At 38.3% G+C, this 23,274-nt stretch overlaps 1 protein-coding gene across 1 annotated transcript in view; it reads left to right on the top strand.

Moving 5' to 3' along the window:
- CDH9 (cadherin 9) overlaps window positions 1-23,274 on the top strand; it is a gene marked incomplete at both ends in the record, with an annotated part of 110,328 nt that overhangs the window by 27,659 nt on the left and 59,395 nt on the right. The window contains one exon of the mRNA XM_081324642.1: window positions 3,836-4,130. Coding sequence (XP_081180768.1) covers window positions 3,836-4,130 — 295 coding nt within the window. The remainder of the gene's footprint in view (window positions 1-3,835; window positions 4,131-23,274) is intronic.

The following is a 23,274-nucleotide window of genomic DNA, read 5'->3' as shown; positions in this document are numbered from 1 at the left end:
AAACATAGAATACATAGAATGAAGGCTATTGCTAAGCACATTGATTTGTGCTTTAAATTGTAAGCTGCCCTGAGTCTTCGGAGAAGGGCGGGATATAAATGGGATTAAAAAACAAAACAAAAACTATAAACTCAGAATATTCTGACTCTGACAACAAATACACAACTACCAAGTGCATCAAATAAATGTACAAGTAGTCCTGGACTTAGAGTAGTTCATTTAGTGACTGTTCAAAGGTACAACAGCACTGGAAAAAAAGTGACATGACCATTTTTCATACTTTCGACCATTGCAGCATCCCCATGGTCACATAATCAAAATTCCCAGTGCAACTGAAACAAGAGTGTTAAGCAAACTCACAACTCTTAAGAGGTCAAGTTTGGGATTTTTTCCTCATGGATACCAACAAGGTCAAGAACTCTTTGAGAAAAAAATATATGACAGACATCTTAGAGAAGGAAACTTCATTCTATAAGGATTTGCTCCAGGTTAATCTACAATTTCCAACAGAACAAACTTGGGACATTTTTTTCCATGGAAATAAATAAGGGTGAGAACATCTTGAAGAAAAGAGACTTGATAGACCCCCTTGACAAGAAAAAGATGTCATTCTATGAAGAAGACAAGCTAGAGGGGGTGTGTTAAATTTAATGATCTCATTAGTTAGGATGAATTTTTATAAGTTTGATATATGCATTGAAAGAAAGCTTTAAGGTAGCTTCATATATATAAAATGAGTTTGTAAATGCATGACTTCTGTCTTTTTATGTAATGCTGAGAAAGCTGTAATGTAGTTTGGTGTTCCCCCCCCCCCTTATATATAATACTTGAGTATAGTTTAAAGTTAGTAAAATATCTAAACTAGAAAAAGTGTTTTCTCCCTTTAGGATTAAAAAAATTGAAATAATACAAAGAATTTCCTTAATATGGATTATGATAAAGATTAATGAGTCAACAGAAGTACCGGTATATATTATTCCCCACAGCAAAGAGAAGCAGAGATGGTCAAACTGATTTTTTTTTATCCAAAGAAGAGAATATATCTAACCCTGTTTCTATTTTGAAATTGCTTCCGGATTTTGTGCTTGCAATAAAAAAAATATATGAAATTTTGATTTTGTTTTTTGCTAATTAGATAGATTTATTGATATAGAAATGGCTTGTACATACTGTTGTGTAAAAATAAAAAGTTGGGTTTGTAATGTTATCTTCTACTGTGCTAAAGAGAGTTGGAAATTAGTGCCTTTTTCTTTTCTCTCTTTACACCATTTTTTCTCTTTCCTCCCCATTCTCCTAGTTTTCTATTACTTTTTCAAATTTCTCTTTGTATTTTATATTTTGATAATCCAATAAAACTATTATAGAAGTTACAAATAAATAAATAAATTCTGATGCTTGGCAATTTGTTCGTATTCATGATGGTTGTACTTTCCTGGGATCGTGTGATCACTTTTTGTGACCTTCTGATAAGCAAAGTCAATGGGCAAGTCAGTTCACTTAACAACCGTCTTACTAAGTTAACAGCTGCACTGATTCACTTAGCAACCCTTGTAAGAAAGGTTGTAAAATGAGGCAAAACTCATTTAACAAATGTCTCACTTAGCAACATAAATTTTGGGGTCAATTGCCGATGTAAGTTGAGGACCACCTGTACAGAGAGAGTGTGCAAAGTTACAGTGTTACTGAAAATAAATGTTTTATGACCAGTCCTTGAAGTTTCAACCATCAGAGTATCCCTGCAGTCACATGCTCACAATGTGGCTTCTTAGGTATCTAGATCATAACTATGATATTGCACCAGACCCCAGAGATGTGATCACCGTTTGCAATACTCTCTACTGGCTTCCCACAAGCAAAATCAATTAGAAGGTCATAAGTCACTCCAGTAACTTGATCTTGCTTCTTCCCCCCCCCCAAGAAAGCCACTATGGAGTCTGAGATCCCAAGGATCTCATGCTGTGTGGTATCCCCTTTACACCCTCCCATTATTCATAATGCACACCTGCAGCACCACCCTTGCCAATGTGCAGTTTCTGCTGCCCCTACCAGGCCTCTTCCAAGCTGACCGCAATTACTGCTATCCTTCCCTAGTCTCCCTCCGACCTGCCCACAGCCTCCACTGGCCTCCCTGTGTTCCATAGTGCCTACCTGTGGCATCCCTTACCCTCCCATGACAACCCCATGCTCCTTGCCTAGGACTCCCACCTCTTTAGTTCCATGCTTTTTCAGAGAGAATTCACACTTCACCATAAAACTGGCTGAAGTGGTACAGAGCATCACATCGACTTGGGATTACTGAAGAGAGAGGATGGGTGTTGGATAGTACCAAGATTCAAATTTTGATCCTTTCCAGCTTAGCATCAATTCTTGATGCAGCAAAAGATTCATTGAGTTAGCTCAACAAGATTAGAATCTTTACTGAAGACACAAATTAAACCATACACATATCCCCAGTATGAAGCTGTAAAATGTTTTTTGTACCAACTTTGGATTTTGGGTTAGGTTAAACTTTAGTTTTTGCTCTTTCCATTCCAAATGGACAAATACCGGTACTTTTTTTACTCTTTTTCCTCACTATGTATTCAAAATGGGCTGTGATTAGTATAAGCCAAACCTTGGCAATTTTGACCATTCCTGTAGACTTTGATTGTTGTAAGCCATGTTGAAAGGAATTCAAAACTAAATAAAATCTATTACAGATAGACCTTAACTTATGACTAGAATTGGGACTGGAACCTCCGTCATTAAGTGATGCAGTGAGTCACACCTGATTTTACTACTTGTTTTGCTGCAGTGATTAACCAAATCATGCAGTTGTTAAGTGAATGCAGCTTTTTCCTTTGACTTTGCTTGTTGGAAATCCCCTAGGAAGAATGAAATGGCAATCCCATGGCCCCAGAATGCTGCAACTGTTTTAAATATATGCCAGTCCCAAGTACCCAAATTCTGATCATTTAACCTGAAAAAGCTGCAATGGTTTAGATAGAAGGCCTGGTTATAAGTCATTTTTTTCAGCACTGTGGTAACTTCGAAAGATTGTTAAACAAATGTTGTAAGTCAAGGACTACTTGTATATAGATTTCAGTAATAATTGTTTCTTTCATCATTGATAAATAATATTAGATGAGACCATTTATGCATGTGTGCATAAAAGAACAAACACACACTAAATCTTGTTATAAATCTCATCTCCTTATTACTATTATTGCTTAGTTCTCCATATCCAAGTGACCTTTACATTTGAGGGCTTCAAAAGGCAACTTGCACTGTGTTATGACAGATACATTTCAAAATTTTTAGCAGGCTTCTGGCCTAGATTTGATATATTTGATTTTAAGTAGGCAAGTTTTTTTATTGTTAGGTTTTGTTTTATTTATTACTTATTTATTACTTCATTTAAAAAGAAATACCTTCACACACGTAATGATTCTGAAAAAACAATATAGCTATTGACAATATACTTAAAGAGTAGAAAGGTTACTAATTGCTATCAATAGTATGGTTTTCTGTTTAAAAACCTGGTACAAGTTAACCTGAGAAAGAAACTATTTTACATTTGCCATCACTCTTTAGTTTTACTGCATTAATCTTACCTTCTGTCCTTTCTTTGTCCTTTATCTATTTGCTAAAGTATTTTGTCTATGTGACCAAAATCTTAAGTTTTGTCATTTTATTTCTCCATCAATGAAATGGATGATAACCACCGCTGACCTCAATTACAGAAAAGGTTTATGAAGTCCTACTCATATCTGCTGAAATAGATTGCCTTTAATAACAATGCATCTATTTATAAAATTCTCTCTGTCTGTCTCTTTCTTTTTTATTTTCTTAAAAGCTACACACTGACCAAGATAAAGGAGATGGAAATTTAAAATACATATTAACAGGAGATGGAGCTGGCAGTGTATTCGTTATAGATGAAAACACAGGAGATATTCATGCAGCAAAACGGCTGGACAGAGAAGAAAGGTCTCTGTATGTGTTACGTGCCAAGGCTATAGATCGAAATACTGGAAGACAGGTGGAACCAGAATCAGAATTTATCATTAAAATCCATGATATCAATGACAATGAGCCCAAATTTACCAAGGATATTTACACAGCCAATGTTCCTGAAAAGTCTGCAGTTGGTAAGCATAATTTATCATCATGTAAATGTAGAAGAATGTTAAAGGAGACTGAGAACTAAGTCACTTTTCAGTAATCAGTTGTGCCCTCCAGGCTGTTTGGAGAATTTAAAACAGTAATAAATCCTTTCAAATTTATTACTTGAACTGCTCCAGGTTGTCAGCAGTATCTACTTTTTTCTGCCCTATTGATTACCATATTGTTTTTGTTCATCATTAATAGTCAAATGGAAATGTATCAGACATTGTATGACCTTAGGAATTATTGTCATTTAGCAGTAAGCCACTGAAATCAGTGTTTAATAGAACCATGTTTATTCATAGTCAGTAACAATTAAGTATATAAGTTTCACATTAAGATTTTGGAAGACAGAGTGGTCTAACAGCAGCATTTTATTTTCTCATAAAGCTTTCAAACATCTGAACCCTAGGAGATACAGGTTCATCCTTTTGAAAAAGCATGTGTTGTAAATCAGTACATTCATCTGTGATAGTAAATACACTATGTAAATCCAAAATCATTGAGTTGTGGCACATGCTGAGAATTATGCACATGCATAATTTACAACAATTCCCAACTATTTCTAGTGTTTGCTTTAACCACCCTAGCTTACTGTTTTATCCATATTGCTAATAATTAGCCACTGTTTTTTTTTTATTTACAAGGCTTTGGAAATTAAATTTAAACAGGAAAACCAGATTATAGTTAATGATGGTTAATTCCAAGCAAATGCAGCAGTTTATGAATTAAAAGAAAATCATAAAAGGAAAAATAAAGAATTTGGACAAGTTAAAAAAAAGAGCAGCTGGAAAATTGTTCTTTTAATGATAATAATGGTGCTGGAATTTCCATTGCTAAATGATACTTAGCTAAATTGTAAAATGCAATATCACATAGCAATCTGTCATTGTTTTTGATATTTTAAAAAATCTGCCTCCACAATCTATATGGGTAAGTGAAATGAAATGGTAAGTTATAGAACCAAAAAAAGTAAATTTAAGGAAAACCTGAATGTATCATCCAAACACACATAACACACTAAGTCTCAAACCCAAGTTAATGAAGGACAGTTATTGTAACAATGTAAATTTATATCAGTGATTCTTAAATTGTTTGACCCCATTACCCCTTTGCCTGGTCTCAAATAGTGTAATTAACCCCCCCCCCCAAAAAAAAACCTTCCACAGCCCCAAATTGCATCCTTACCTTAGAAACAAGCAATTACAAATTGCTCTATTTTCGCCAGTATATGTTCAAATTACAGTTATAGAATCACTGTTCTATATCAAAATGAATCATGTTATGCCAGGGGTCTTCAAACATAGCCTTTTTATGACTTGTGGGCTTCAACTCCCAGAATTCCTCAGCCAGCGTGCCTGTGTTATGCAGTGATGTGATGACCTGGTACATATAAGAATAGCTGGATTCTCACAACTCATTGAACCACAAACTCTCCAACCACAGGTCAGCCTAATCTAGCTATGCTGCATGAGTCCAAGCAAAAAAAATCGAACTGTTAACAGTTTTAATAATCCTAATATTATATATCTTCATAGTAACTTAAAAGAATAAATACTGTTTTCAGGACATAATCTCTGAAGCCCTGTACTGTCAAAGCTACTTACAGTTCTTGGATATTCCTGGATGCTCAGAGGTATACTTGCCATAATGACATAAAGCCATAGTGTATCTGTATCTGAAAAAAGGGAATGACATTCTGTTTGCATTTTAAACAGAAGAAATTGTGCAAACATGCACTGCCAGAATCTATAACAAATGGCTATAACAATTTCTTGTGTTTCTCTGCTTGCCAGGAAGGGGGTTCCATAAGGATGAACAACTGTATATATTTTAGTAACCAAAGTTAATGGTTGATTTGACAGACCCAAGGTCTAGTTTACGTCTGAAATGGACTGTTATTAAAGGTTCTACCCAGTGCTTTTTTTGTAAAAGAAAAAGGTGCCGGAACTCACACATGTCATACAACCCGCCTTGCCTAATCTACAAGGTTCCATCCAAAAAAGGTGCCGAAACTCCGTTCTGAGCGTTCTATGAGAAAAAAAAGCCCTGGTTCTACCAATACAAGCAGGTGGAAACAAAGGAAAGATTATTTGCACAGCTAGTTTTGACAGTTGGTATTTTTAACAGGTAGAGGGTACTGTATCAGTTGTCTTGATTTTCATGTTCATAAAGAAGTAGCATTGCCATTAAGTATCTTGACAAGACACTATAGCATAGTAGAACATGTGATATTCATGCAGAAGGTCCCAGGTTCAGTCCTTGGCAAGTCCAACTGTAGCTGGAAAAAACGATTCTTGACAATGGCTGTTAATGCTAGGCTAGATGAAGTAGAATTTGCTTTTGATGTATGGAAGCTCTCTATGTTCCCTAGTGTTGTAATCTTCTAGGAACATCTGAAATTATTGTATTGCATTGGTAGGCAAACATCAAGAGAGGGACAGGCTTGCTTTTTCTGGATGAGAGTTAACTGGAAAAGAGATACAATATAGGCTTTCACTAGCCCCCTCATCTCCCAGTTTATAGAAATATGAGAAGCCCCTGGCAATAACTGGAAAGTTTGATAGATCAGAGCACATAACATTTCAATGTCAGTGATATCAGTAATGGAGATGACCACTTTCTGATATTGAATCTCTTTTTCCATATAAGCACACTGGATGTAATGTGACAGCTATATCTATTGTATAGCTAAATCATTCTAACGGCAACCAGCATGAAATCAGATAGGCAGGCACACAGTAGTTTGACATTCTAAATTACTGTTTATTGAAATGCCTGTGTTCACATTACACAAAATACAGTTTCAGCAGTTCACCCATGAAAGGAAGCACGGTAGTTTAGGCAACCAATACTGAACCACATGATAAATCTGTTTTCTCAAGGACAAACTACAAGCTAACAGATTTTCTAGGCATCATTAAAAAAAAGCAGAAAAAATACTACCTAGACTTGAAGTAATAAGTTCCAGGGACTTCAAATGTTCTTAGCGAGCATTTGCTTAACCTTCACTACATAAATAACATAATAAAGAAGTTTATCACAGCAGTTTCTCATAAACTTCATCTCATTAATTAAATGCAAATTAAAATATAGTATCCAGAAATCAATCAGGGGGAAATGTGTTATTCAAATTTGTTCATTCACCATGAATGCTTTTGAATTGAATAATCATTTTATATATTATAAGAAAGCAAATGCATACCCACCAGGAAATTATGATCAATCTTTATTTTGGTTGATATACCCCAACTATACCTACAGTTTTTAATGTTTCAGAATATGAAATCAGTATTATTGGTAGTGTGGATGGATGTAACATAATTTCAGGTAGTTCTTAGTATCTCTACACCAGCATTGAAACATTGATAGTTTACATATTAGATGGATCAGATTCAATATTCACCAAGTCTAGCAAAATATTTTTTAACCAATATAAGTCAACAGAAGAATTGCTGGTGAGCCAGAGAAGTGATGCACTTTTTAAAATCTAACATAATTTTATTAAATATATGTCAGGTCAGTATTATTAGTTGAGAAAGTTATTAGGCAGGAAAATACAGGTCTATGTACAGATGGTTATTTACTTATTTTTATTTCTTAATTTTCTTTAAAAGTATCCAAACTGTATCACTGTCTATCAACTACTTTGGTAGCATAAATTTTAAAATAAGTAAAGTATATGTGGCAGTATGAAATATCTTCTGTTAATTCTGAATCCACAGCCAATATTTTGATGGCATAGCCTCAACTTCTAATAGTACCAGACTGAAAAAAATATCTGTATTGTTTTGTTCATTATTTCATAAAAAATATTATGTTACATTCATCTGATATATTGCAGTTGTTTGATGTTTTCCCTATATTAAGAATCCTGGATCATTCTAGTTGACCTTTTTAAACTCTTTTATTCTATATTGATTTCCTTTTGCATATCTTCTGTGTTTTTTTTAAAAAAGAGATATTTCTATCCATCTATGAGGGCAATTTGGAAATAAACCTCCTTTTAGTTATCAATGACAGACACAGATACAGAACTTTTATTATACACATTAGAAAACTACAACATTACATTACTTTTCAACAGTCACCTTTCAAATTGAGGCGCTTGTCATAATGTCTTAAAAGGTTTGAAATTCCTTAGTAGTAGTCACTCGGTGCCAAATCTTGGCTATGGGAGGGAGTGGGATCAAAAACATCCCAAGGGAATTTCTTCAGAAGTTCTTGGGTGCATATAGCATTGTGCAGGCGAGCATTACTGTGAACCAATACCAATACACTGGAAGTCAGCATGCCCCAATGCTTGTTACTGATGGCTCATCTGAGTTTTCGTAACATTTCGCAGTAGACTTCTGAACTGATGGTCGAAACACACTCCATGAAATTCACTACCAGTACTCCTTTAGCATCTTCACATTTGGTGGGATATTCTATGGCACCACTTCCAATGTGATGTTGGTTCACAATAATGCTTGCCTGCACACTGCTAGATGCACCCAAGAACTTTTGAAGAAATTCCCTTAGGATGTTTTGATCACCCGCCCTATAGCCCAGATTTGGCATTGTGCAATTACTACTATTACTACCTTGTAAGACATTATGACAAGTGCCTCAATTTGAATGGCAATTATGTCAAAAAGCAATGTAATGTTGTAGTTTTCTAATGTGTAGGATAAAAGTTCTGTATCTGTGTCTGTCATTGATAACCAAATGGAGGCTTATTTCTGAATTGCACTCATATCTATCTATCTATCTATCTATCTATCTATCTATCTATCTATCTATCTATCTATCTATCTATCTATCTATCTATCTATCTATCTATCTATCTATCATCTATCTATCTACATATACATAGACTTTTTTCCCAAAACTACAAACTACTAATTTATATTCCAGTGTAAATTCCTCCAACCGCTTAACAAGAAACAACTGGTTAAACATTTTTACTACTGTGGCAACCTTAAGGCACACTAACCTAATGTAATTGTAGGGTTATATTCTTGATCCTGACAAAGCCTGAATTTAATCCAAAATGGTCTGTATCTTTTCTTGAATAAATTCAAAATCCTTTGTAAAGTTCCAGTTCAAAGTCTTCTCTGGAGTTCTGGAATGCAGAAAACAGTAGTGGTGTAAAATGCTATGGAGGGAAGGTTTAGGAATATTGGATATAATTCAATGATTGATAAGCTTGTTCTTAAATCAATTAATCATTGGTTACCCAATGCTCCTACAGAATCTTGTGAGACAAAGTCTAAGTTTTAATGTTCAGCCCATCTCAGTGTTTATTAGTCCTTAACTTTAACACTTATATGATGATGGCTTGTGAGCTGCCTTGGCTAGTTGACGGGATAATTTACTGTAAGGGGAGGGAACAGTGACTGAATCTTTTAAACTACTCTTAAACTCTTAAACTACTCCTTTCCTTCAGCTATAGGCAATGAACACATTGATTTTCTCCTTTTGCACAAAAACTCTTTAAGATATCAGTCTGGCTATTTCTTTTAACAGAAGAAATCTGGGGATTTATATATTCTTCAACTTACAGCCACAACTGAGCCCAAACTTTCTTTTGGTGAGACATCTGTTAAGTGAGTTTTGCCCCATTTTATGACCTTTCTTGCCACAGTAATTAAAAGAATCACTGTAGTTGTTAAGTTAGTAACATGGCTGTTAAGTGAATCTGGCTTCCCCATTGACTTTGCTTGTCAAAAGGTCACAAAAGAGGATCACATGCCCCTGGGACACTGCAATTGTCATAAATAGGTCAGTTGCCAAGCAATTTTGATCACCTGACAACAGAGATGCTGCAACAATCCTAAGTATGGAAAATGGTCATTCCAATACTCAGTAATCCTTCGTGATATACTAGTTTTAGTGCTTCTACTTCACTGTCCTTCAGAAATTCTTCCATTGCCCTTTTTTCTTCTTTAATTATCAGATGAACTTTCAACTTTCCATGCCCACATATTTTCCTTGTTAAGAAGTCTGTCAAGATTGCTGTGAAAATGAAGAGTTCATTGTCATTACTTTTTGGTCTTCCTATCCAGGGTTTTTAATTCTTCTTCAGTCCAGTCCACTATTCCAGCTGTGTATCTAATAACTATCTAATGACTAGAATTGCCCAGGTGTTCAATGCTTTGATGGCAAGAGCCTAATACTGTGGCATAAAATTAAATACTAAACTGTAGATGGATGGATGGATGGATGGATGGATGGATGGATGGATGGATGGATAGTGGGAGGGAAGGGGGGATGGAGGGATAGGTATTCTTTCACACTCTTTGATTCAGAATGATTGGATTAAACCTTTGGCACAGTCTTTAAACTGGTACATGAATGCATGGACAATTTTTTGTTGATAGTGTAGCATAGTATAGTATGGCACTATATTTTCTAAGTTATGTAATTCTTTTCAGAGGCAGATATTTCTTAAACCCCAGATAATTCTTAAGCCCAAGTGAAGTTATTCTTCAAAATCTATATATCGCTCATACCTAATGCTGACACTGCAGTGTATTGCTTAATTGTCCTCCTTGGATAAGTGATTAAAGTCAAGGTCTCTTCCATTCAGTTCAGACATGGATGCACGGAACAAATTTAGAAACTCAGTGATATTGTAGAAAGAAACACAAATGTATTGGATGGCATGAGAATTATTCTCTTTTACAATGTAAAAGCATCTTGTATGAAAGCCTTTTTTTTGCCAGGAATGAAAAAGAATAGTACAGTTCCCCAACTAGTTAATGAAAAAATATTTTTTAATGAGCCATCATTTAATAAAGGCATTTTAATAAGAAATACTACAGTGACTCTCATACTTTCCTCTTTGTGGGGTGTTTTTTTAGGTCAATTGATCTGCCAAAACTGTTGATTATAATTCTTGAATATGGAAATGATGAACTAGTTGTATCACAGGAGACTATAGATTAGAAAACAGAGTGTTTCTAATACCATTGTAATAAACTAATAGAAGAAAAAGCTCAATATAAATGAAATTCAGGTATTCAAAAATTAGGAATTCAAAACAGGAGAGGGAGGAGCAGGAGCAGGAAGAACAGGAGGAGCAGCAGGGAGGGAAGGATGGATAGATGGATGGCTGGATGGAAGGAAGGAAGGAGGAAGGAAGGAAGGAAGAAAAGAAAGAAAGAAAGAAAGAAAGAAAGAAAGAAAGAAAGAAAGAAAGAAAGAAAGAAAGAAAGAAAGAAAGAAAGAAAGAAAGAAAGAAAGAAAGAAAGAAAGAAAAGAGCGGATTAATACTATCAGCTGCATTGATAATATCAACTCCTGCTTTGGTTCTGCTTTCTCAACAAGGCAGTAGTTTCCACCAAGCAATTATGAACAAAGAATGAAGAAGCATAACTGAACCTTCATATCAGTCTCATTCTTGCCAGATAGAACTTGTACCTCTTTCATATCATCTTCTAGATAGAACCTACAGACACTTTTAGGCACTATCGATAGAGGCAGGCACTTGTAATTACCGTAACTTCTGGGCCCATTGTCCAAAAGTATCTTTCAATAAGCTCAATAATAAAATATTTTGTTTCATTCTTTAATTGTAAGTTAAATCTAATTTTCTACTTTATTGTGATCCTTAGTTCCCTCTAGTGTCCAATTTATTAAATCTTATGTCATTTATTTTTAAAAAAAAACATTTAAAACAAAAGCATTTCCTTTTAGGAATGATTCTTTTATAATGGAAATACTTTTTAAGTTCTTAAATTTGTAGTTCTTTCCTCTCTAAAAATTGAAAGAAATTCAACCAATGCTGTCAGACTTGTCAATTCAAAGTACTAATTTATTCTCTCTCTCTCTCTCTCTCTCTCTCTCTCACACACACACACACACACAAACAAACGCATGCACGAAAACGGGGGGGGAGGGAATATGCAGACACATATAAAAACAAGCAATTTCCAGTAGTGATTGAAAAGGGAATTATGCAAACTTAGTGTCCTTTCAAAGGTGCCAATCCCTTTTTGAGCAGGATGGTTATTCCCTCATCTCCCAGAGTTCTAAATCATCTAGAGCAGGGGTGTCAAACTCAATTTCATTGAGGGCCGCATCAGCATTGCGGTTGCCCTCAGGGGGCCAGGTGGGTGTGGCCAGGGTGGGTGTGGCCTACTGGGTGGGCATGGCTAGAGTGCGTATGGCCTACTGGGTGGGCGTGGCCAGCTCTACATCGTTCGCATCAAGGATGCCTATGGGGGCCTGGGCAAGAGTGGGACAGATCTGAGGGTCTCTGGCAGAAGGAGGGTCTCTGGGCCAGGGCCAAGGCAGTGGGGGCCGTTCCCTCACTGTTTCCAGGATGGCTTCGCGGGCCACATGAAACCACTTTGCGGGCCGGATCCGGCCCCCGAGCCTTGTGTTTGACATGTCTGATCTAGAGATCACTTTCTTGTGATCTCCTCATGAGGAAAAGCTGTCTGGAACACTTGTGGTTGATCTCAAGTCATCTCCTTGTGCAGAAAGAGCCAGTCTACTCATTGGCTCTTCATTCTGTTGAGATTGTTAGCATTGTTTTTCAGAGCCATCTTTAGTCTGTTGTTCCTTCCCAAAAAGTCCAAAATTATAAAATAAAATTAGATGGTACAACTAATATCCTAAAACAGTGGGATAACATTTTAAACAGTTAAAATAAATTGACAAATTAAATTAAAATATTTGATTACAATTTAACAGACACAAGTACAAGTATCTTACTTAAGAAAGCAGAAATAAAATACAATGGTAAAATAGGGACACCTAGTTTAGTACTAGTCATTATGAAAAAAATATATATTTTGGAATAGTAATTGATTAGAAACTGAATGGAAGTTTCTAGGTGATATGATATGACCCTTTCATTTTTAGGGAGACTCAGGAGAATAATTCAAATTATAGGAAGGAACAGTTCCACTTTATTTTGTGTTATTCAGACTTTATTTCAAGTAATGTGTCCAGTTCTGGACAAAAAGATTTTTAAATATCTCCAAAACTGGAAGACATTTATAGAAGAGCCACATAGAATAGAAACTAAAAGGGAAATATAGTCCAGAAAGTAAATTTTCTAAGAGTTTGAATAAATTAAGAATGTTTAATATTAAAAAAACCTGAGTGAGTACTATTTAACACATTTCTACTGTATACCTGAAGGATATTTCACAGAAGTAGGTCAAACCCTATTCTCTGTCAAACCATAGTGCAGGCCATGGTTTAATAGTTTTAGTTACCAACGACAAGATCTAATTGGATAATTCCAAAGAATAAGTCTACTTCAACATTGAAATCAATTGAACATCCTTCCTTGGCAGCTATTTATCAGCATTACTTTAATTTAGATACTTCCAGTGATTAAGAGGTTGGTCAGATGACCTAAATGTCCTCTTTCACTGATATAGTCTAGAGTAAGGGAAGATCAAGTGATATGAAAATGAATATCTCTGTGCAGGACAGTTTTAAGAAAATGCATTTCCAATTTCATGTAGATCTTAACGAAATTGGTATTGAAGAAAAAATGATGCATAAAAAATTGAAACACTATAAAATGCGAGACTGAGAAATTTGAATCTTCTATATTCATGGCTGGATTTAAGGAAAGCTAAGAGTTCTCTAGAACATAATTTCAGAATGATTAGCTCACTTGCCATCCTACTATATTTAGCATATAATATTGAAAATATAATATGGTATAAATGGAAAATATATTTCTTTCAAGCCATTCTCAAACTCACGTGTTTTTTTTTTACTTTTGCCCCCATATAAAGCAAATGCTGGAGGAGAGAAAATAGTAGAACTGACTTTATTTCATCTAATTTATCATGAAAAGTGAAATTTGACATACATAATCAATTTCTGTTTACTGTCAGTCAAATGACTAAATTTGCAGTTGTTAAACTTGACTTTTGAATAATTCCGAATTGATCTGGTTTCTTCTGAAAAGGTCAGACCTGAAGGAGAATATTTTGTTGTCAATTTAGGGGTGAGCTGAGCATTAATTGTCATTTATTACAACCTATTCTTTTTTTTTTACCAATACTGCGTGCATAATTGGCATCATCCTTAGCTCAGAAAAATCAAGTATACAATTTATCTTAGCCTGAGCAATGTTGATATGCATGCTTATCTATTCCTGTTGGGGCACATATTGTATATGCTGTACATTATGAACACAAGAACTCAGTAATCAGTTAAACAGAGATTACAAGCAACTGGAGCAATTGTGTTTTAAGTTACTTAAGTACTGGGACCCAGGAATGGTATATAGCACTGAACACTTGGGAACTGCAGAAAAAAAAATCAGAGTATGGGATGAACTTTATATGGCGATCTAGCACAAGAAAGGTGTGGGGAGACAGAGGACCTTTGCAATCCCATTGTCATGCTGCTTTACTAGTATTTCTCATGAAATTATTGCTCAGCACTGATGTACTCATTCTGGAGATCTTATGAAAACTTATAGTTTCTTTTTCCATTGCCACTTTAAAGTCAGCCATGCAATCATCATCACTTCTGCTGACTTTGGAATACTGAAAAGAGTTTAAAAAAGAAATATTCCTGCCCATTGAGCTGTGACATTGTCTCGTGTATAGTGCTTTCCTTTCCTTACTCTATTCCAAAAATGAATAAAGAGAAGAAAGGGAAAGAGGGATTAGGAGGAGAGGGAGGAAGGGAGGAAGATAAATTATATCCACGCCCTCTGGATTTTTAGTATATTTTGTGTTTGGTTGTGCCACAAAAAGCAAACAATTAATTTGAGGAGAAAGCAGCTATGCCATTAAGTCCTAGGCATATACTGTAGTGGTTCAGCCATCAGGCATGAAAGCTAGCTGGATGATTTTCAGACAGTGACTCTCTCTCAACCCAACTCAACTTACAGAGTTGTTGTTGTGGGGAAAGGACACTGTGTTGCTGCCTTGAGTTATAAAAAATAACAACGGTGTGGTCTCATTAAAAGAATGAATAAATAAATAATAATAGGTTTCCCGTTAAAAAGTGTTGCACCTGGTCACATTTTTTAGAACCTGTGCCCGTGTTTGTGGACTTCACTATATAGAAGCTTTGTATATGACTGTTCTGTACCAGCCTGCTACCAGCCCTGCAGAAAAGGCAGGGACAACCCCTTTACAAACGGCAAGAGGCTGGAATTACGGCTGCCAAATTTATAGCTACAAAAACAAACAAGACACGAACCAAGAAACAGGAGCTTAAAGAAACACGAACTATCCAAGCGGTTGCCTTCAGCAAACCAGCCCTCCCCACACATTCCCCTTATATAGAGTTCAGGGCGTGGCTTCTCTCTGCCTCCTTCCAAGAAGCCCCATTGCCTTCCTCTGTTTACTCCTAATTGACTGCCTCCTGCGTCGGGCGTCCTTGAACAGGGCCAGCTGTGGGTCATCTTCATCCACGCTGTCAGGCTCACACAGCTGGGTCTCTGTGGTGACCAAGTGGGGGGGGGGGCTGGCTGAGGGCTCTCATCAGCAAGATCTTCAACCCCCTCAGCAAGGTCTTCAACACCCCCCTCCTCCTCCTCTGAGTCATCCGACCCAACTGCCGAACCCACAGGCTGACCCTGAATCACAACAATGACTATAAGGGAAACATAACAGCTTGCTTAAGTTCAATATATGTGGCTTATATAAACAGATAAAGTCAAGCTGGGAAGTTTATTAACCAGGACTGTGAACTGATTAAGACTAAGTAGATTTAGCAGAAATATATTAATAGCTGTTAGTTAAGACCAAATAAAGCAACTGTTCTTGCAAATGGGAGAATCACTCAATTCAAGCCTTGCATAGTCCCCAGGATCACAAATCATAAAGTAAAAGTTTTGTAATTTAGGGTGTGGGCAGCCAGGTCAGAAGATAAGTGACTTTGATGCTCATGGAAGTATTTAGTGCTGTAACAGCAATATCAGATTGATGCAAATGCCTCTTTACAAGATCTCTGAGAAGAAAAATGCTTCCCTCACTTTGACTTAATGCATTTGCTTGCACACTTTCTTTTCTTCCCTTTAAAAAAAAAACAAGTTTTATCGCTGAATGAATCTTATAGTCTTGGTGAAACAGTATCTCATACAAGCTCGAAATTTAGTGATTTCAGCATGGAAAAATCAGACTCATATTAAGAGGAAAAAAGTTATGAATGGGGGAATAGATGCAAATTAAGTTATTACATGTATGCTTGTACAGGATACTGTGCAAAACTGTACTGCATATCTTCCATCTAGTGCTTTGCATCTGATTTTGTCTGTGTCTGATTTCTCCCCCCGCCCTTTACTTCTTATTCAGCACCTGATGAAACTACACTTTTGTGTGAAAGTCCTGTCTTATATTTGCAATAATCTCTCCAGTGCTTCACATTTTCCCAGGTGTCCCTTCCATAAGAGCTCAAGAGAAGACTTTATGGAGTAAATCTCTTGTGAAACTTTTTTCATATTGGAAGGTGGGCAACTATGGAGGTTCAGAGTAAGAGATACCTAGCGTAGGTAGCAATTTTAACAGGATTGTTGCAAAACATTGTCAAGACATTTTTAAAAAAGAAAGAATACTGAAATACTGATAGAAGAAAAAAATGTGCTTTTAGGGTGTCAAATTTAAAAATTATAGGGCAGATTTTGGCACCATATTAATTCCATCATTACCATGAATTAACCTCATCAATTTAAAGTAATGTTGGAATTTACTGTATTTTAATTATACAGGGAAAGAAGAAAACAAATTTACAAAAAATACCCTTAAAATAATTTTCTTTAGCTTAAGTTAAAAAATTAAGAGTAAAATTACATTTTTCTTACATTAAGTTTCTGCAAGAAGTCCAAACATTTTGTCATTCTGTGATTTGCAGAGAAATATTCACATCTAGAATCAAATGAACTTATTTTTAAATATTTGTTAGTTTTGAAAACAAAAATGATAACACAGATATCAGATGGACTGATATTGGTTTTATTGCAGAAAAATCTATTTTTTGCAGTGGTATGTACTTAAATATTTTAAATGTTGTTGGTGAATTCCAGATCATTTTGTATATGTGACAGAATTGTTCCTTATATGTATCTCAGTAGTAGGGCTAGAAGATATGGGGAAAGAACTGTCCCTGCTCCAATTAACATTATACTTTGTTTAGTAATAGCAGGCTATGATGATTTGAAACTATAGTTTGTCTAAACTCTGTAGACGGATGTGGGGTTGAAGCAAGAAGTCCTCAATATTCTATACATGTATTTTTTATATCAAGTTTCTCTTAGCATACAATAAAATGTTATTGAATACAGTACATAAGACATCAATTATGGTCACCAGTGTAAAAATAAATGCAAGGGTATTACAATGAAATTCATTGAAATTAGAACACATAGATAATGTATTTCTTCCGAGAATCACAAAATATTCTGAAATAATGCAAATTTGTTTTAGGCATAAACTGAAGCAAAATCTTTCTAAATTCTGTTCTTAGAATTTCTGTTTATAAATTCAGTTTCTAAAGTAACATAAAATAAAGAACAAGTCTTAAATTAACACAGTATTTATTCAGGCCAATGAGTCATCCAGGCACAGAGATCCATTTTACCTATGTTTAATAATTGAAATGTAATTCAAGGCAGTGATCTCTCCTCTGCACAACACTTTCTTCAACAACTACACTAACACACACAACATACACACATACACACACATATGTGGAACAGCACATATATGTGGACCAGCTCAAAGAGCATGTTGTATTATGATCAAAGTGCTGAAATTGTTCCTAAATGTTCTACATTTAAAATTCCCATTCAATTAACTGGTCATTCTTTCAGCTTAGCCTATTTTGTATGCTAGCCATCATGAAAATAAGGTGGGGGTATCTCTTCAATTAGTATCTTGTATTTTGTTGGGATGGGAGTTGTCTTAAAGTTTTCCTCTGAACTTCTGTGGTTGAGAGGGACCAGAATCTATCTAAGTACCACTCTAGCACCTTAACAGCTATAATACATCACCATAAAAAAGAAGCAGTTATATGAAGGAAAATATTGCAAATAATATATAGTCTCACTTTAAAAGTGTTGAAGAATGTCACAATATCTGTTGGTTTATTGAAGCATTTCTCATATAAATCCTGAAGCAAAGCCTTTTGGCAACTGTTTTTTGAGGGATTGTTTAATTTTGGCCAACAAATCCATGAAGAAAGCTATTATATTTAAGGTAGGAAGGCAAGTGTCAAGCACAGGAAATCACAAGTCACCGCAGTTCAAATGAATATAAAAAGTTTATTGCAAGCATATACTCTCTACAAGGATCTGAATTACTAATGGTAAAAGCAAATCGGCAGTAGAGTCAATGGAATTCAAGTGGGCTGGACTTAGATCTCTTGTGGGAATGAAGACTGATGATGCATTTGACCCCTTCCTTGGGCTCAGTTTGGTCATCCAGCTGATCTGAATCCAACCGATTGCGACTAAGAACCTGTATTAGGTCTTATCTCGCAGCGATAAGGGCGGCAAGGTCTAATCACTTCGCTACCCTTATCGCGTCCGCAGATAACCGCCCGGCCGCCCTGTTTAGGGTGACCCGCTCCCTCCTTAATCAGGAGGTGAGGGAGGAACCCTTGCAGGGTCGTGCCGAGGAGTTTAGTTAACATCTGTCGGACAAAATTGCTCGGATTCGGACCGGTTTGGACTCCGACTGGGCAGAGTCTGACAATCAGGATACGGGTGGTCTTGTTGATGTTGTCTGGGAGGAGTTTGATCCTGTGACTCTGGAGGAAGTGGACAGGATTATGAGGAGGTTGAGCTCCACCACATGTTTATTGGACCCGTGCCCTTCCTGGCTGGTTTATGCGGCTCGGGAGGGGACACGAGGCTGGCTCCAGGCGGTTATATCTGCATCTTTGAGTGAGGGTAGTTTCCCCGCCGTCTTGAAGGAGGCAATGGAGAGACCTTTCCTCAAGAAGCCTGCCTTGGACCCAGCTGTGTTAAATAACTTCGCTTTCTTGCGAAGGTTGTTGAGAGTGTGGTGGCGCATTAGCTCCCTCTGGTTCTGGATGAAGCGGATTATCTAGACCCGTACGAATCGGGTTTCAGACCCGGGTACAGCATGGAGATGGCATTGGTCGCTCTGGTGAATGATCTCTGGAGGGCCCGGGACAGGGGATATTCCTCTGTCCTAGTCCTATTAGACCTCTCAGTGGCTTTCGACACCATCGACCATGGTATCCTGCTGCGGCATCTCAGGGGATTGGGAGTGGGAGGCACGGTTCTTCAGTGGTTCTCCTCCTATCTCCTGGGACGTTCGCAGTCGGTGTTGGCAGTGGGGCAGAGGTCGACCTCGAGGCCTCTCACTTGTGGAGTTCCTCAGGGGTCGGTCCTCTCCCCTCTCCTGTTCAACATCTACATGAAACCGCTGGGTGAGATCATTCATGGTTTTGGAGTTGGGTATCATCAGTATGCTGATGATACCCAGCTATTTATTTTGACCCCAAACCACCCCAGTGATGCCCTCGACGTGATGTCCCATTGCCTGGAAGCGGTTCAGGTCTGGATGGGGAGGAACAGGCTTCAACTCAACCCTGACAAGACTGAGTGGCTGTGCGTACCGGCATCTCGGGATATTCAGAACATTCCATCTCTTTCTATGGGGGGTGAGTTATTACCCCCTGTAGATAGGGCTCACAACTTGGGAGTCCTCCTAGATTCACAGCTTTCTTTGGAAGACCACATAATAGCTGTGACTAGGGGGGCCTTCGCCCAGGTTCGCCTGGTGCGCCAGTTGCGGCCCTATCTAGACCGGGATGCCCTGCGTACGGTCACTCATGCGCTCATGACCTCTCGTTTAGACTACTGCAATGCTCTCTACATGGGGCTGCCCTTGAGGACCACTCGGAGGCTCCAACTGGTACAGAATGCAGCCGCGAGAGTTGTGTTGGGAGTCTCCCGATACTCCCATGTTACACCTCTGCTTCGTGAGCTGCATTGGCTCCCAGTTGTCTTCCGGGTGAGATTCAAGGTTCTGGTAATGGTTTTCAACGCCCTACATGGCATGGGTCCGGAGTACCTTAGGCATCACCTGCTGCCAGCGTCAACTTCCCTCCGCCCTGTGCACTCCCACAGAGAGGGCCTCCTCAGGGTGCCACCGGTCAGAGAATGTCGATTGGTGGCCCCCAGGGGGAGGTCCTTCTCTGTGGGCGCCCCGGATTTATGGAATCATTTGCCGGTTGAGCTCCGGATGGCGCCCGACCTTCGCTCCTTCCGACGCAATCTGAAGACTTATTTGTTCAAACAAGCCGGCCTGGCCTGATGGGGGATGGGTTTAGGTTTTATTGCTATTTTAAATGTATTTTAATCTACTGTTTTAACTTGGGCATCTTGTTTAATTCTTTTTTAGTTTTTGTATTCCTGTACTTTTATATGTTTGCCCTGTTCACCGCCCTGAGTCCTTCGGGAGAAGGGCGGTATACAAATAAAATTATTATTATTATTATTATTATTATTATTATTATTATTATTATTATTATTATTATTATTATTATTATTATTATTATTATTATTATTATTATTATTATTAATCTCCTATATCCCCACCACACCCCTTATGAACAGTCTGGCAAGAAGGGGGAATTTTGTCATTGTAGAAATGTCTGCAGAGATTACTGAGAAATGATGGACACCTCTGAAGATTGATTAGAGGAAAGCTCTGTTCTCTCCTCTGGTGCTGCAGATGTTGGTGTTTGTCAGCAGAAGCCCATTTCAGCTATCAGAATTCATTTGTGCCTCATTCTAGCCCACGGGTCGGCAACCCGCAGCTCCGGAGCCACATGCGGCTCTTTGAGCCGTCTTCTGCGGCTCCCAGCCGCCCGGTGCGCGCACACCTCTTCGAACGGGCAGTGGTGCGCACGCACCTCTCCAAATGGAGAGTGGCACCGCCCATTTGGAGAGGTGCGCGCACACCTCTCCGAATGGGCGGAGGTGCGCGCGCACCTCCCCAAACCTTTGAAGAGGTGCGTGCGCACCTCCACACGAACGGGCAGTGGCGCCGCTCTTTGGGAAAGCTGCCGCGGCACGTTTGCAGACTGCCGAAAGTGGCAGCTCTGCAAACGGGCCGCGGCAGCTTTCCCAACAAGCAGCACCGCTGCCCACTCCGAGAGGTGCACACGCACCTCTCCGAACGAGCGGAGGTGCGCACGCACCTCCCCAAACCTTTGGAGAGGTGCGCGCGCACCTCCGCGCGAACGGGCAGCGGTGCCGCTCTTTGGGAAAGCTGCTGCGGCACATTTGCAGGCTGCCGAAAGCGGCAGCTTTGCAAACGGGCCGCGGCAGCTTTCCCAACAAGCGGCGCCGCTGCCCATTCCGAGAGGTGTGCGCGCACCTCTCCGAACGAGCGCAGGTGCGCGCGCACCTCCCCAAACCTTTGGAGAGGTGCGCGCGCACCTCTGCGTGAACGGGCAGCGGCGCCGCTCTTTGGGAAAGCTGCCGCGGCACATTTGCAGGCTGCCGAAAGCGGCAGCTCTGCAAACGGGCCGCCGCAGCTTTTCCAACAAGTGGCGCCGCTGCCCATTCCGAGAGGTGCACGCACACCTCTCCGAATGAGCAGAGGTGCGCGCGCACCTCCCCAAACCTTTGGAGAGGTGCGCGCGCACCTCCGCGCGAACGGGCAGCGGCGCCGCTCTTTGGGAAAGCTGTCGCGGCACGTTTGCAGGCTGTCGTGGCACGTTTGTAACCTTATCAAGGAATATATATATATATTTTCCTTAAATAACATCTTATTCATCTTATTCATTGTAGCCCAAAGAACTGGAATTTGTATAGTATTTTGAAATGCCATCTCCAGTGTCTTCTTCCCAAAGGGAACCTAAAGTCATAATTTAACTTTCTTAGCCTAAAAAATCTGGGCTGTCGATCACTCCTTGATAAACAGGGATAATCAGGACAGATGAAATTTGTGCTCAGAGAAAATTTGTCATTTTTTACCAATGGCCAACTGCAGTACTATTTCTGACCATGTTAAAATTTCAGAATGACATCCAGATGCCCATTCCTGTCAATATCCTATCAGAACTATTTTGTTCCTTTTATGTATTTTTGGATACATTTAATTATATTTCAAGACACTTGAGACCATCCATACACATCAGGTCAGTGTTTTTGCCAGAAAATCATACTTTAATCTATTTTATTGAAGAATTATAGAGGAATATTGCTTGTGTCACAAAGAACACTTTTATTCATATTCAGCAATATTTGGTGGAAGATTGTTTCCATCAAAATATCAGATTCAATAAGCCAAGACAGAAATACAAACACATATAACATTAACAATGTAAGAGATACAGCTTGTGAACACTATATTAATTTTTTTAAAGGAAAAAAAAACTGCCCACCCAGATTGATCTCACTGTTGAATAGTAAAAGATCTAGTCCTACAATCAAACATGTCAGTTAGATAGACACTTTCTCTCTAGAGCCATTATTATATTCTGAAATGTAGTACAGTCAGAAAAGGTATTCCTGATGACTACCTTCAGATCAAAGTGATAGCAAGTTAATAATTACCTTAAATAGCTTAGCATTCTCTATAACAGGCAGCAGTTTTCCAAAAATTTTCTTGATCCTAACTGGAGATGCTTGAGCTTGAATCCGTGTCTTTGTGTATAGACAGTATACAGTATTTTCCTTCTTCTGCGCTCCAGCCTAACATATTGTAGTTGGAGTATTATACAGTCTCTCTCTCCCTCTGCCAGCAAGTGGTTGTGATTATTGGGAGTAAACATTTGACTTTATGGGACTTAATCAAATAAAGAACAGATACTTTACCTAAAGTATTAGCTAGACATTGGGGCAGGGAAAATAAGAGCAGCTAAATGACTTTGCAGTAATTTGCTGAAAGGTGAATTTACCTCTGTTAAGCATAGAATCATAGAACATACATGTAGTACAGTGATGGGATTCAACTGGTTCACACTGGTTCAGTAAAACCAGTAGCTAAATTTTGTTGAGTTTGGAGAACCGGCTGAATGCACACTGCTTCCAGAAGTCTGTTCTAGGCCTGGGAAGCCTGGAGGAGGCCACCCAGGCCTAGAACAGCCTGCTGGAAGTGCTGGGATGCCACTTCTGGAAGTCTGTTCTAGGCCTCAGTGATCCAGGCCTGCATCTACGCAAAAAACCAG

Source organism: Vipera berus (genome assembly GCF_964194415.1).
Source record: "Vipera berus genome assembly, chromosome: 3".
Lineage (NCBI taxonomy): Eukaryota > Metazoa > Chordata > Lepidosauria > Squamata > Viperidae > Vipera > Vipera berus.
The sequence above is the reverse complement of the archived record's forward strand: the minus strand, read 5'-3'. Positions and strand labels throughout refer to the sequence as shown.